The sequence below is a fragment of the Pseudorca crassidens genome, chromosome 3 (genome assembly GCF_039906515.1).
Source record: "Pseudorca crassidens isolate mPseCra1 chromosome 3, mPseCra1.hap1, whole genome shotgun sequence".
Lineage (NCBI taxonomy): Eukaryota > Metazoa > Chordata > Mammalia > Artiodactyla > Delphinidae > Pseudorca > Pseudorca crassidens.
This window is the reverse complement of record NC_090298.1, coordinates 146,620,375-146,634,807: the sequence shown is the minus strand read 5'-3', so window position 1 is coordinate 146,634,807 and position 14,433 is coordinate 146,620,375. Positions and strand designations below refer to the sequence as shown.

At 44.2% G+C, this 14,433-nt stretch overlaps 1 protein-coding gene across 1 annotated transcript in view; it reads left to right on the top strand.

The window, feature by feature from the left end:
- Positions 1–13,138, top strand: part of KCNIP1 (potassium voltage-gated channel interacting protein 1) — a 225,746-nt gene extending 212,608 nt beyond the window's left edge. The window contains exons 2-8 of the mRNA XM_067732878.1: positions 827–951; positions 1,713–1,782; positions 3,194–3,264; positions 3,992–4,099; positions 8,952–9,056; positions 9,966–10,028; positions 12,282–13,138. Of these exons, the coding sequence (XP_067588979.1) occupies positions 827–951; positions 1,713–1,782; positions 3,194–3,264; positions 3,992–4,099; positions 8,952–9,056; positions 9,966–10,028; positions 12,282–12,329 (590 nt within the window). The 3' untranslated portion in view covers positions 12,330–13,138. The remainder of the gene's footprint in view (positions 1–826; positions 952–1,712; positions 1,783–3,193; positions 3,265–3,991; positions 4,100–8,951; positions 9,057–9,965; positions 10,029–12,281) is intronic.
- Positions 13,139–14,433: the final 1,295 nt, after the last annotated feature.

Genomic DNA, 14,433 nt, shown 5'->3' with positions numbered 1-14,433 from the left:
TTGTAAGTTACACTTATTTAGATTTTGTGATCCTACAGTAGGAGATGGACAGAGCAATGGGATACTTTAAATGACACTTTCTAAGTACCTGGTGCACAATTATATTGCATTGTATAACAGTATGTGTAGGAGGGATAAACTACTACTTAAAACAACTGTTTTTAGAGCTCTTCAAATACTTCAGAAGCTTTCATTTATATAAAGTAGCTCCCATTTAAGTCATTTTCCTATTATTTAAGGATGTCTGGTAGGTATTACAATACCGGGAAGTACATTCATATTTTTAAATTAATACTTAACATGCTGTAATTTGTACTTTTTGCCAAATCAAGCTAGTCTTCCTCTAGTTTCCTAAATGGTGAGAGTTTACTCGATGGTTTTTTAATGCATTTGTCTCCCTTTGCTGTTTGGAGGATGTTAGTCAATCTGCTCACTTACCTGTGTCTCTAGAATATTCAGATGGTTCAATGGGCAGCAAACTGAAGATGCAGAGCAGTTATTTTGAAAGAAAAGGAAATGTTTTCATGTGGACTTATCTTTAGCACTTCTGCCCTCATCTCCACTTGGAACACATTTATCTCCAAGGCTGAAGCTCCCTCCCTAGGTGGTATCCGACACAGCTGGAGTAATGGCTGGACCGATGGTAAGACAGAAAGTGACTGAGCGGGGAGGTGGGGTTCAAAGCAGGAAGGTCATCTGCAGTGTGACCCCCCAGCCCATGAACCTATGTCTCAGGTCGCCACACCACCCTTTTGACAGCCCAGACTGTGGGCTGACGAGTGACCACCAAGGTTCGTTGCTTCAATGCCATCTCCTCTGGTTCCAGATAAGATTGAAGACGAGTTGGAGATGACCATGGTTTGCCATCGGCCTGAGGGGCTGGAGCAACTTGAGGCCCAGACCAACTTCACCAAGAGGGAGCTGCAAGTCCTTTATCGAGGCTTCAAAAATGTAAGACCCACAGGGCCTCTGAAGGCCCCGGCAGGATCTCCCATTTGGGACTAAGCTCTCCCAAATGCCAAAGGCACCCATCAGAGAGATTTTTGCACATGTATAGTTGTAAAAGGAAGGCCAAATCTATAAAGGAAACAGGAGAGCAAGGTCACCTGGCTAGAGGAAGATGCCAGGCAAGAATGAGGCAGTCTCAGTAGATGGGAAATTGGCCAACAGCCCAGAGACTTCACAGGATTGCACAGCCTTGGCCCAGATACCAGCCTTAGCGTAACCCATTCACACTGTCAATACTGTTAGTGCCCCAGAAATGATGGGATTTAGGTCTGCTGCTAACCAAGCTCACAGACTGAAGTACAAGCCTGATAGCCAATGTGTTCATTTACCTCATTATTTCATATATTTAACCTCATGGTAGCCTTGCTGGAAAGGTACTGGTAGCCCCATTTTACAGGTAAGGATACTGAGAATCAGAGACTGACTCACTCCAAGTTACAAAGCTTAGAAGGGGCTGAGCCAGGATCCAAACCCAGGTCTTTCTAATCCCAAAGCCCAGACTCTTTCCACCTCACAGTGCCCGTTCTCTGATGACATCTCATCATTTTGCAAAGCAGCTTCAGTCCTAAGGTGGAACTATCTCCCAGCCACTCACCTTGGAGATACGGAGGTGCACAGGTGGTTGCCCGGTCCCCGCCCACCAGGGATCACAAGGAACCCCAAGGCTCTCAGACAGTCCCGCTAACTCTCTCCCCTTCACACAGGAGTGCCCCAGTGGTATGGTCAACGAAGAAACATTCAAGCAGATCTACGCCCAGTTTTTCCCGCATGGAGGTGAGTCCGATCTTGAAACAGATCCCTCCTGGCTCCCTCTCTTCATCCCCTGGCAGCCTTCCTTCCTCCAAGTTCATACTTCCTTGTTATCTGCCTCCTCCTCAAGGTTGGGGAGAACGAGCAGAATTCCTCCCTTATTGCAGGGTGTGGAATTCACTGAAGCTTTAGCAGAAAAGAGCTCTGAAAATGGACCTTCTCCCAGAGAGGAGAGTGATAAAGCAACATCACAAAATCTCCTAACAGCTCTATAAAGCTGGTATTGTTATCTGCGAGCCGGGCAACTACGTCTCAGAGAGGCTAAGCAGCTCACGGAAGATTGCACAGCTAGTGAGTGGCAGACCAGAATTAGATCCCAAAGTGTCTGTCTAAAGCTTTGCCAAGATAGGCCTACCATTGTGCTATACTCCATCCTTTCCTTAAGACAGCTTTCCTTGAAAAAGAACTTTAGTAAATACCAGAGACTATAAAAATAAAGGAGTCCAAAAAGATGCAGGTTGAATAAAATTGTGCTTATAAATCAGGTTAGCAAGTGTGCCAGGCTCACAGCCGCTATGTCACTCTGCCTGACTCCTGCAGGAACCTGCTCTGACCCCACAGGTCTGGGGCATCAGAGGCTCTTCCTGTGGCTTCATTGTGTCACATGCCAACTTACTTCCTGCCCCAGGAGCCATCTCCTGCAGGACCCCTTCCCCGGGTCCTGATGAAACAGAGATCCAAGTGTCCCAGACACTTCTTGGGCTCCGTTTCTCATGGACCTCTTCAGCAGCCTTCTTAGGTGTGGGACCCAGTACAGGACCACTCTGCCAGCTGGGGGCAGCTTCACCCCATGCAGGCCCCAGAACCGATGTTTGTTGAGTCCTATGGCGCCACTCTTACATTGAGTTTTTACTATGTGGCAGGCTGGTTGATGGTTTTGATGTTATGGCTATATGAAAAGTTTAACATTGTGCAGAGATGGGAAGGTGAAGCTCAGAGAGGTTGTGTTAGATGCCTGGGGTTACACAGCTAGGTAGTAACAGAGCTGCTCTCCAAGACCAGGTCTGTCTGCTCCCTAATGGGTGCTCATTCCATGGCATTGTGCTGCCACTCAGAAGAGCATCTTCTCCACACAAGTCCCGTGTCATTCATCCAACAAGAATTATACACATAGACAGGCAGGAGCGTCTCTCTCTGGGGATGGCTAGACTTAGGAGCAAGGGCCTGTCTCAGCTCTTGCCAGAACTTCCCACCTAAACCCCAGAAAAGCCAAACGGGTCCCAGGTCACAGCAGCAGTTTTTCCCACTCTGTAATCTTCTCCCTTCTGTCACCCTAGCATCATTCTCTTCTCTTTCTTACTGTTTTTAAGTGATCTCACTCCCCTCTGCAGGACCCCTGCTCCCATCACCCTGCTTTTCCTTCTGTGCCTTGCAGATGCCAGCACGTATGCCCATTACCTCTTCCATGCCTTCGACACCACGCAGACGGGCTCCGTGAAGTTCGAGGTATGCTTGTCTCTGAGAGGCCCCGGGTCCCCATCACTCTTCCTCTAAACCATGGAGATGTTGGGAGAAGGAGTGGACCATCAAATGCTTCAGTCCTTTACCATTTAACAAGGATTTCCTGAAGATAGAAGAAGCAACTGCCCTTACCCTCCAGGAACTCAGGACCTCAGGGACTAACAATAACAGTCTAATCGGTCACATGTACACCGCGCTGACCATGCTGCAGTCTCTGTACTTAGTGCTCTGCATGTATTAACTCATTTAATCCTCACGGTAACCCTAACAAGGTAGGGTTCTATTATTTATTATCAGTTTACAGAAGAGGAAAGTAAGGCAGAGAGAGATTGAGTTGCTTTCCCAAGGTCAAACAGTAAGTGGTAAAGGAGGGCTTTGAAGTCAGGTGGTATGTTTCCAGAGTCCATGTTCTTAGCCACCAGATGATACCACCACTTGTACAATAATTGTAGCCATGCGATAAGGCAACAGTAGGTGTCAGCACACACTGAGCTCCGTTCTTCCTCCAGAAGCTCCTTCCCAAAAATGGGGCAAGGTAGGCAGTGGAAGGGGGGTGGGGCTGTTCACTGAGTTTGGCCACATCCTTCTGGGGACAGAGGACCTGGGAGATACCATTCTGTAAAAGAAGTCACAGAGTCTGACCCAAAGACAGAGCTTCACCCCACCCGATGGCTTGGTGGTTAATGTCTCTCATGCCTCTTCCACTTCTCAGGACTTTGTAACTGCTCTGTCGATTTTACTGAGAGGAACCGTCCATGAGAAACTAAGGTGGACATTTAATTTGTATGACATCAATAAAGATGGATACATAAACAAAGAGGTAAGTGAGCTGAGGCCAGGGGCATGCGAGAGCTACAGGGAAGGCACCTAATTAGAGAGAAAACAGCCTTAGTCATGAGGATGAAATGGTCCAAACGAGGAGGGATCTGCTTTGGGGCAGAGGTGGTTCCCGACAAAATGAAGGTCACCTTTGACCTCCCCCATTGCCCTACCCTGCCCTGTCCACGGGCACTCAAGAAAGGATTAAGCAGATTCATTCACTCTCACTTATTCAATGCACATTCTAAAGGGGGTATAAATAATTTATTTCAGTGTAGAGTAACTCCTCCCACGGGAATTTGCATTTTAACAGGTTAACAGCCACACGTTAAAGGTAAAAACTGGAATAGTAGCATTGCAGGCATCACCTAGAAGAGAAAAGGGAGATCTTTGAGGAAGAGGAGATTCCAGTTGAATCATAGCCACAACCTATTTTGCCTACTAATAAAACCTCAGAAGGGGGTTGGGTGCAGCCATCTCTAAATAAATCATCACAAATAAATTTCTGAATCTTCACTGCTTGACACTTTTAGAGCTTCAAAGTATATGTGGTATCTAGATAGTGAAATACCCACAGGTCTATCTCAAAACTCACTTTGGTATCTACTGTATCCTGGCATCTCAGTCAAAGCTTGGATTTAGCATCTTATAGCATCCCACTTCCTGAGCTCCTGTGTGCCAGGTACAGTGCCTGGAGTTACAAATGTCATCTCTAGTCCTCACCTCAACCCTGCAGGTTTCTCTCCAATTCTCATTCCTCATTCATTCAGTCATGGATTTGCTCAACATATATTTGAGGGCTTATTAGATGTTCTAGGTGCTGAAGATAAAGTGGTGAACAGTCCCCAAAATGTGAAAATCCTAATATCCACTAATAGCAGATGTGGTAAGAATTCCAGGAAATACATATAATGGAATGACAGGTGGCCATTTAAAACCATGTAAGAGCAATCAGAAAAAAAAATTGTATGTTACATTACATTTTAAAAATCACTATACAGTAGTATGTATAATATTATCTCAACTTTGTAAATAATTAAATGCTTCTATATATACTCAATATCTTATACTCCAAAATATTCAAATACTACTTTACAAAATGTATAAGGAAAGGACCCTAAAATCAGACTTACAACAAGATCTTCAACCTTGATTCAACCATTATTCCATCACTGAATAATCTTACTAACTCCTGCTCCCTTTTTTTTAATTTGCAAACTAGACAAAACTGTCCCCATTAATACTCATCAGACCTTTCTGGATGGCAGGATTAATAAAGTACTCCTTAAAAGGAAAAGAAAGTGTGAATAAGCAGCTTCTTAGAAAAGATAGCTGGATCTTCCCCAGGCAGTCATTTGGAAATAGTTTCATCAAAACTGTAGGCAATGAAAATCCTGAGAGAGCAATCAAAATTTATCTTTAAGTCCGCCTGCCGATGCAGGGGAAACGGGTTCGTGCCCCGGTCTGGGAGGATCCCACATGCCGCGGAGCGGCTGGGCCCGTGAGCCATGGCCGCTGAGCCTGCGCGTCCGGAGCCTGTGCTCCGCAACGGGAGAGGCCACAACGGTGAGAGGCCCGCGTAACGCAAAAAAAAAAAAAAAAAAAAAAAAAAAATTATCTTTACGTCTTTTATGTTATAAAAGTTACTCAGGAAATAAACCTATAGCCATATGGGTGTTAAGGACTTGTAAAACATACATCTTTAATTAAACACATGGACAGAGATATATATTTCCTAGTTCTGTCCATTGTTAGGACCTAAGAGCAGTGACACTCCCGGAGCAATGAGTAGACCTAGCACCCAGACCTTGGTTTCTAAATATCATTCTCCAATAAAAGGAACTAGCCTCCTTGGACTTGGTTGATTCCAGGCCTGGGAAAGAGAAAATACAAGGAGATGATCCTGGAGCATCTTGCAGTGCTGAAAAAAATGGGAGTGCTAGGGCTTCCCTGGTGGCGCAGTGGTTGAGAGTCCGCCTGCCGATGCAGGGGACACGGGTTCCTGCCCCAGTCCGGGAGGATCCCACATGCCGCGGAGCGGCTGGGCCCGTGAGCCATGGCTGCTGAGCCTGCGCGTCCAGAGCCTGTGCTCCGCAACGGGAAAGGCCACAACAGTGAGAGGCCCGCGTATCGCAAAAAAAAAAAAAAAAAAAAAAAAAAATGGGAGTGCTATTTAAAAAAAAGAAAAGATGGGGGGCGGGGTATGTCAAAAGACCACAGAAGTCAGCCTGAAGGAGTTCCCAACAGCCAAAGCCAGAACAATTTGAGCAACAAAATACAAATTGATAGTTTGGGTTATAACCTATAAAATAAAGTAAATGTCCATGAGTCCTAACTAATATATATGTACAAATAATATATTATGTATTTAAATAAATAATAAATATGTATTTAAATCAATGAATACATAAATAAATGGGGGATGGGAAGGACAACTCTTCCTTAAAGAAGAATTCCAATTAATAAACATAGAAGGAATAAAGGAAATACAAAATCCCCATTAAGCAAACATTACAGTAATAATTTTTGCAGGCAAGATCCACTAACAGATTCTAAGATCAGTGGAGAAGCTTGACAGGCACCACCTTAATCAAGTGATCAAGGTTAACATCGCCAGTAATAAGACATAGCAACACCATGTACCTCTTCGATATGTTGCACCAAGAAGGATATAACATCACTTCTACGGTATTCTTGTCAAAAATGCATAACTTCAGTCTAATCATAAGACAACCAGGGACTAACCCAAACTGAGAGACATTCTACAAAATAACTGACCAGTACTCATATCAAAAGAGTCATGGTCTCCAAAGACAAAGACAGAATGAGGCACCGTCACAGATCAGAGGAGACTAAGGAGACACAACAACTGAATGCGACGTGGGATCCTTGAACATAAAAAGGCATTGGGGAAAAAACTGATGGAGCTTGAATAAGCTCTCTAGTTTAATAGTTTTGTGGCATTGTTTATAGTGTTGTAGTCATTAGTATTGTAGCATTATTACTTTCTTAGCTTTCATCATTGTGCTGTGGTTATGCACGTTGTTACCATTAGGGGAAGCTGGGTCAAAGGTATACATGAATGCTCTGTACTATTTTTGCAAGTTTTGTGTAAGTCTAAAATGATTAATAATAGGTCAAAAAACAAAACAAAAACAATTCAATAAAATAAGCACATGGAATGAGGAGTAGCAGCAAGGAACCCAAGATAGAAGCTGTCCCCCGGGTCTCTGTAGACACTCCATCAGATATCCTGAAGACAAGACTGCCTTCCTACATTCTTTTCCCCCATTCCAAGTAGGGGATGGGGAAGCCCATGGAACACTACTTCTGGTCAGTGTGATCAGGAAAACACCACAGAACCACTCAACAGTGACTGGGCTCCCAGCCCATGGCAGGCATGGTGCCAGGGGCAGAGAACTTAGCAAGGAAGGATCAAGCATGTGTCCTCAGAACTCACATTCTTGGGGAAACAGATCTATAGAGCAGTAAAAAGAACAAGTTAATTATTTTAATGTGTATGTGCTGATCACTTATTCCATATCAATGAAAGATTAGAAAGGAAATATGAAAGAATTTGTCACATCTATCTGGCCCCGTCAATCAAGAATGGTAATTTTTGCCTTTGTAGAAAGGGATCTTTTGGTTACAAAGCTAGAAAATCATCAACATAAAAGAGCTTAAGCTGAGAGATTTCTTGTAAAGATATAGGTAGTTTCTCTAAAAAGTCTTTTAAAAAATATTTTTTTAAAGTGAAAAAGAAGATATAGGTCGTTTGGTGTAACACATTTAATCCCCATTCAAGCTAGGAAGTTGTTAGTCTCCCCCCATGTCACACCAGTCTCGTCTTCTTATTCCTCTCTTTCCTCTCCCTCCTCCAGCATTGTCTTAGATCAAGGTGGCCACACTCTCCTCTGCAGGAATGATAGGTTCGGTTGGCAGCAACATGGGGGGTGGGGCGGGGCGGGGGGGAAGACCTCAGAGGAGGTTTTAGTGGATAGGGTAACCATTCTCAGATGCTGCCTCTCTGGGGCTTCTCTTGGTCCCTGTTACTACCTCTGTCTTCTTCAACTGCTTTTCTCAGAGAGGGAGAGAGAGAGAGTGTTTGTGTGTGTGCACATGTGCTCGTGAGAATATTTCTCTGTCCTCCCCCGTGTCCCACCTCCCTTCTCCCTCTACTCCTCTACTCTCCTCACTTCTCTTCTTTCTCTCCCTTTCTCCCAGAATTCCTCTCATCTCCTCTACTCCACCTGCTCCAGTCTACTCTTTATGGAAGTTCTTCCCTGTAATAGAATAATTTTCGGTGTCTGCTCTCCCCTGATCTCAGCTAAAACCTGGAAGTGGTTTGCCCATGGCACCAGCTCCAACTCTTCACTCAAACTTCTCAAGAGATAAAAATAGAGTGGCTCAGCTCTGTAGTTGGATGTCCACATTTGTTCCAATCAGCTGTGGTCACAGTGACAGGTCACCTGGTACAAACACAGCCACCCAGGCCAACCATTGAAAGGAATTATGGAGCGGAGAGAGGGTCTTCCAAAAATGGGGTGTGGGCTGATCAGTACACGAATATGTCCGCTCAGATCCCACTTATAACCCCTCACTGAGGAATGCTCAGGAAGAGGCAAGCTACCCAAGAGCTTCTGACGACAAAGAGAATTTTCCACTGCCCTCTCTCTGGAAGGAGGCTCCCAGAATATAGCCCCTTCAGCTTGCTTTCTAACTCCCTCTCATCAACTGAAGAAGTTCCTTTTAAACACTTTCGTTCTCAAAGGAGACCAAGAGCCCCAGACTGTCACCCAGAGGAGCTTAACTTCCTGGTTCCCACCTTGTGTGCTTCTATGTCCCCTCTCCAGGAGATGATGGACATTGTCAAAGCCATCTATGACATGATGGGGAAATACACGTATCCTGTGCTTAAAGAAGATACTCCAAGGCAGCACGTGGATGTCTTCTTCCAGGTAAGAGCACACACCTGTGCGTGAGCTTTAAGCTCAACTTAGATCAGTCAACCCACGAGCCTCTGAGCAGTGGTTTGTGTCCAAGCCTGCACTACAGATGGTAGGAAACAGAAAAGAATTACAAGATATCTTGCCCTCCAGGAATAGATTATCTCATTAAATGGACAAGTATGCACTACAGAAGAGAATAAGGAAGAATATTATTAAGTATAAGTGGTAGAGTATGGACTCTAAATTCCATAAAAATGGTTGGGGGATCAGAGTAAACAGAGAAGATGTCATTAAGCACATCTGTGTAGGTGTTAAGCATTTGTGTCTGGGGAGTAAGGGGAAATCAGGTGGAAACTAGGGTGGCTTGGAAACTGGGGTGAGCTCTTTAGACCGAAGAGTTTAGCCTTGCTCTGGTAAAAAGTAGGTGCTGTTAGTCTGTGAATAGAAGAGTGGCAAAATCTTAATGGTGTGCTAATAAAAAAAATTAACCTAGCAGGAGAGTATCAGAGAACATCAGAGCTCATTCTAGTCTAATCCTCTCACTTTGCAGATGGGAAAAGCAGAGGCTCAGAGAGGCTTAAAGATTCACTCAAGGTCACACAGTAAGTGACAGAGACAGAAGTAGAACCTCTCATGTCCAGTGTTCTTTCTGCCAAATGGACAGGCTAGAAGTGAGACTGGGAAAGGCATGTTAGGGTGTCAGCAGAATAATCTGGTGATGAGAAGATGAGCATCTACAGCAAGTTTTTTAATTTGAAGGAAGCTCATGGGGGTCAAAGTGCTGTAACCAGGGCCTGGGTGGAGTTGTGTGGCCAGTGAAAGACCATCCTAATTCTCGGGGGAATGTTGGTTAACAGAAAGCAAGTTTTGGAATGCATATCACCAATTCTTTAAAGTGCTTCTTGTTGGGTCTTTCAGAAAATGGACAAAAATAAAGATGGCATCGTGACTTTAGACGAATTTCTTGAATCCTGTCAGGAGGTAAGGAGAGATCTCGGGGCAGAAAACTTCTATATCTGGGAAAGGAAATCTGGGGCTTGGGGACAGGCAGAAGGGAGAAAATGAGAAACTGCAGTTTCTCAGATTAGAGCCGCCACCATCACCATCACCAGCAACAACTCAGAACTTCAACAATCTCCACTCCTCAGACTGGTCTGTGGTTAGTCCTGGGTAAGCACAGGCTGAGCCACACAGACTAAGAAGGGGGATGTGAAAGCCCAGAGGGGGTCTCTGTGAAACTAAAGACTTCCAAGTGGGCAACACTGTCATTTTTCAGTCTTCCTCTGGCTTGATGACTCACTCCCCAGACTACAAAGGGAGTAGCTGGAAAAAAAATCTAAAGCTGCGATTCTTAAACCATAGTGTGCATAAGAATCGCCCGGGATGCTTCTAAAAATGCCCATTTCCAGGCCTCAACCCAGAGACTCTAGATCTGGGACGGGGATCTAGAAATCTTCATGCTAACAAAAGTGCCCTGACCAATGCTTCTAAAACTTTAATGTGCAAACCAGCCTCCTTGAAGTTCTTGTTAAAATGCAGATTCCCATTCAGAAGGTCAAGGGTGATGATGATGTTGCTAAAAGGATAAACTGGCCCCAGAGTCAGCCAGAGACTGAACTGGAAATTACTGCTTTCCTCTAATTTAGAAAAATGCATTTATACTCCTACCTTTTCTCAGAAAGGTGCACGTTACTCTGAGTTCCAGCCAATAAGAACTGCAAATGCAAGAAAGCTGGGGAGACGTTATTAACATGTAGTGAGCACCTACCAAGTTTTAGGTACATTAAGTAAACCTCACGTAATGTAAAAAACCCTGAGCAGTAGGGCCACTATATAGTCAAAATATTTAATAACTAGAGTAGACTGAGAATTGATCATTCTTAACTGACTTTGACCAATGCCCTGGAGCAGTGCCCTAAAGAACCCCTGCTAAAGTTGGTATTAACCTGTTAGTTGATGGACCTTTCGGTAGTCTAGGGGTTCTGGACCAGTTACCAGGTAGCCAGGTAGCTAGAGAGGCTCAGGTCAGCAGCTATTTACCAACAGGATTAGAACCATTTCCACACTTTAATCATTATGAACTAGCTGAACATCAGTATTCATCATACCCATTTTAAAGAAAACGGAGGCACTGCAGGTTAAGAGATGTGGTTAACGCACAATAAGTGATAGAGATGGAACTTGAACTCCATCGTTCTAATTTTAAATACCATGCCCTAGTGTACCATGCTTTTTTGACTTTGCTTAACAGTTTTTTAATCAATTTAGTTTCTCACATTAGCAAGCAATATTGATTAATTAACTCACTTCTTTTTCACAACCCACCCTATAAGTAGATACTATGATCAATGCCATTGCACACATGAAGAAACTGAGGCACAGAGAGACTAAGTAACTTGCCTAAGGTCACTCAGCTCGTAAGTGACAGAGCCAGGATTAGAACCTAGGCAGCCTGACTTCCGAATCCATATACTTAACTGTCAGGCAATTATACCTCCCTGTTCTAGAAACTTTTAAAAGATTTCAAATACCCATAATCAACTTTGTTGATTTTCTCTACTTTAGTTCTGCTTTCTATTTCATTTATGTGTGCTCTAAATTATTTCCTTCCTTCTGCTTTTTTATTTTAATTCAATTTTTTAGGTTTTCTTTCTAGATTTTTGAGATGGAGGTTTAGATCATTGATTTTCAACCATTCTTTTCTAATATATGCATTTAAAGGGCTACATTTTCCTCTGAGTACTGCTTTAGCTGAGTTTTCTCTGACCCATGGAATTAGAAATGTGTTGTTTAATATCTAAATATTTGAGGATTTACCACATTCCATACTTACTCCTTAGAGAATATACAATAGAAAAATGTAAACTAGAATAGAATAAAAAAGAAAAAAAACATGTGATCATCTCCATAGGTATAGAACAAGCATTTGATAAAAATGCAATTGCCCACAGCTTCTTAAAAGAAGTAGTCCTCACTTGTTTACTGGAAAATTTGGGTTTTTTTTTTTCTGAATTCCTCTTTAAAGCCAGAGAAGGTGCTTCTCCCTTTGAACTTCTCACTTTCTAGGTCCCCACCTACCCCTTACTCCCTGCTTCTCATACCCTTGCAGAGTTCTTTCTGAATAGGAAACCCATTCTGCAGATTTGCTCTGGAGATTTGAGAAGTTACAGAGCTTCTCAGGGAGAAGCCTCAGAGAATTCTAACCATCCTCTTCTCCCCCTCCACCCATCCCAGGATGACAACATCATGAGGTCCCTCCAGCTGTTCCAAAATGTCATGTAACTGTGAACACAGCCATTCGGCTCTCAGAGACGTTACTAAACAACCAACTTAACACCTTGATCGGCCCTCCTTCTGATTTTACACGCGGACTCTTGGGACAGAAACACATTTTGCACTTTGGAAGAATTCTCTGGAGAGACATTTTGGGGAACCCAGGATCACGTGGCTCAGTCTCTGATTGCCAGCTCTTCCTCCTCCCTCTTCTTGAGAGAGACAAGATGAAATCGGGTTTGTTTTGGAAGCATGCTCATCTCTTCGTACTGCTGCCCTATGGAAGGTCCCTCTGCTTGAGCTTCAACAGTAGTGCACATTTTTCTGTTTGCGTGCCCCAGGCTACTGCCTCCAAGTCCAGCAGACCTTGATGTATCTGGAAGCGAGATGACCTGAGCCAAATACACATCAGCTTCTGATGGTCTCCCAAACCAATGTGCCTGTTTCTCTTTCTTTGGTGGGAAGAATGAGTATATACAGAACAATTAGAATCTACTATGACTAGATTGGGAGAGCCAGCGCCTAACGTATGTAGGATAGGACTGAATTATTAAGCATGGCATTGTCTGATGACCCAAACTGCACATGTCCTTTGTTTCCAGAGGCAAGGACAATAATGCTCTCTCACATTAGCATCTATGCTGGTGGTACAAGTCCCTTAACATGCACAGGAAGGGAGCCAATGCCCAGTGGCCCATGCCTCCACTTCATCTCCTGCTAGAGCCCAGCACTGCATGACCCTCCCAGAAAGCCCAGGATGCCTGCAAATTGTTGTAATTTTATACCATCTTCTAATCAATAAACGGAACTATTTCTTACACTCTTAATCTTCATTTCATCCACGACATTGGGCAGAAGAGGTAAGCTGTGAAAGGGAAGGCTAGCCTATTCCTTTGGCATCCGGTTATTAGTGCCTACATTGTGCCAGGCACTATGCCAAGTAGCACATCCCCCTCCCCTGCCCCCAAGCAAACATCCGACTCAAATGCGAATACTGTGACCATAAGCAAATGCAGCTTAAAAATGAGACTCTTCACAACACCCCCCTTCCAGAACAAGCGTCACTCCCAAGACCCTCTGGTATAGAAAGTCTGGAGCCTCACGTGGTGTGGTTGGGGGTACAGAGATGAAGAGGTGGTCAGGACCACCTGCTGAGGGACTTGGAGTCCAGGAGTGGATCAAGAGGCTTCAGCCTATAAACAGCAAATGATTGTTTATATTGGACACTGTGGGTCTTGGTTTCCTCATTTGACATCACATTAAAAAGATTAAGAGCTAACAGTGGCATTCTTGGAAGAAAAGCAATTTACTGAACCCCTGTTATGTGCCAAGGGCTGCACTAGGGGCTTATATGAATTATCTCATTTCATGGCAGAATGCTTTGCAAGGTAGAGTCTTCATTTTGCTGGTTTGCACACTGAAGCTCAGAGAAGTAAAGGGAACTGCCTAAGGTAGCACAGCTCCATAGAGAGATTAAACTCTTCCCACTTTCTCCTAGAGCCTTCCTACTAGGGGATTCTGCCTTGCCCCAAGGAACTGAGAGTACCTCCCACACATCTCACTCATCTCCAGTCAGCTCAGAGAGGCAAAGGCATTCTTTGAATCCAAATAGTAGAGGAGAAAACAGATATAGAGAAGGGAAAAGCCTCAGGTACCCGTGGATCACTAGCGAGAGCAGGTCACCACACCTCTGCATGGATGAAATATTCCCAATCGGATTGCCATTGGCTGCTGCTGCTTTATGGCTGGAAATTATAGAGGCCACAGCTCTGTTTCTCTATTTGAGCTTCCTGAGTGCAGCCATGCGGTCATCTAAGGCTGCTGGACATGTGGCTGGCCCCTAGCAAGGCATATACTTAGGTCCAAGCAGACGATCTATTCTTGTGACCTTTCCACTGTGGGGTGTGAACCTGCATCCCAAGGCTGTACAATGTCTAGGCCATGGTTCTCCACCCTGGCTGCATAGCATAATCACCTGGGGAACTTTGAAAAATGCCAACACCTGGGCCCCATCCCAGATCAACTGAAGTAGAATCTCTTGAGTGTAGAACCCAGGCATCAGAGTTCCTTAGAAGCTGCCCACATGATTGTAAAGTGCATGGAGAGCCACAAT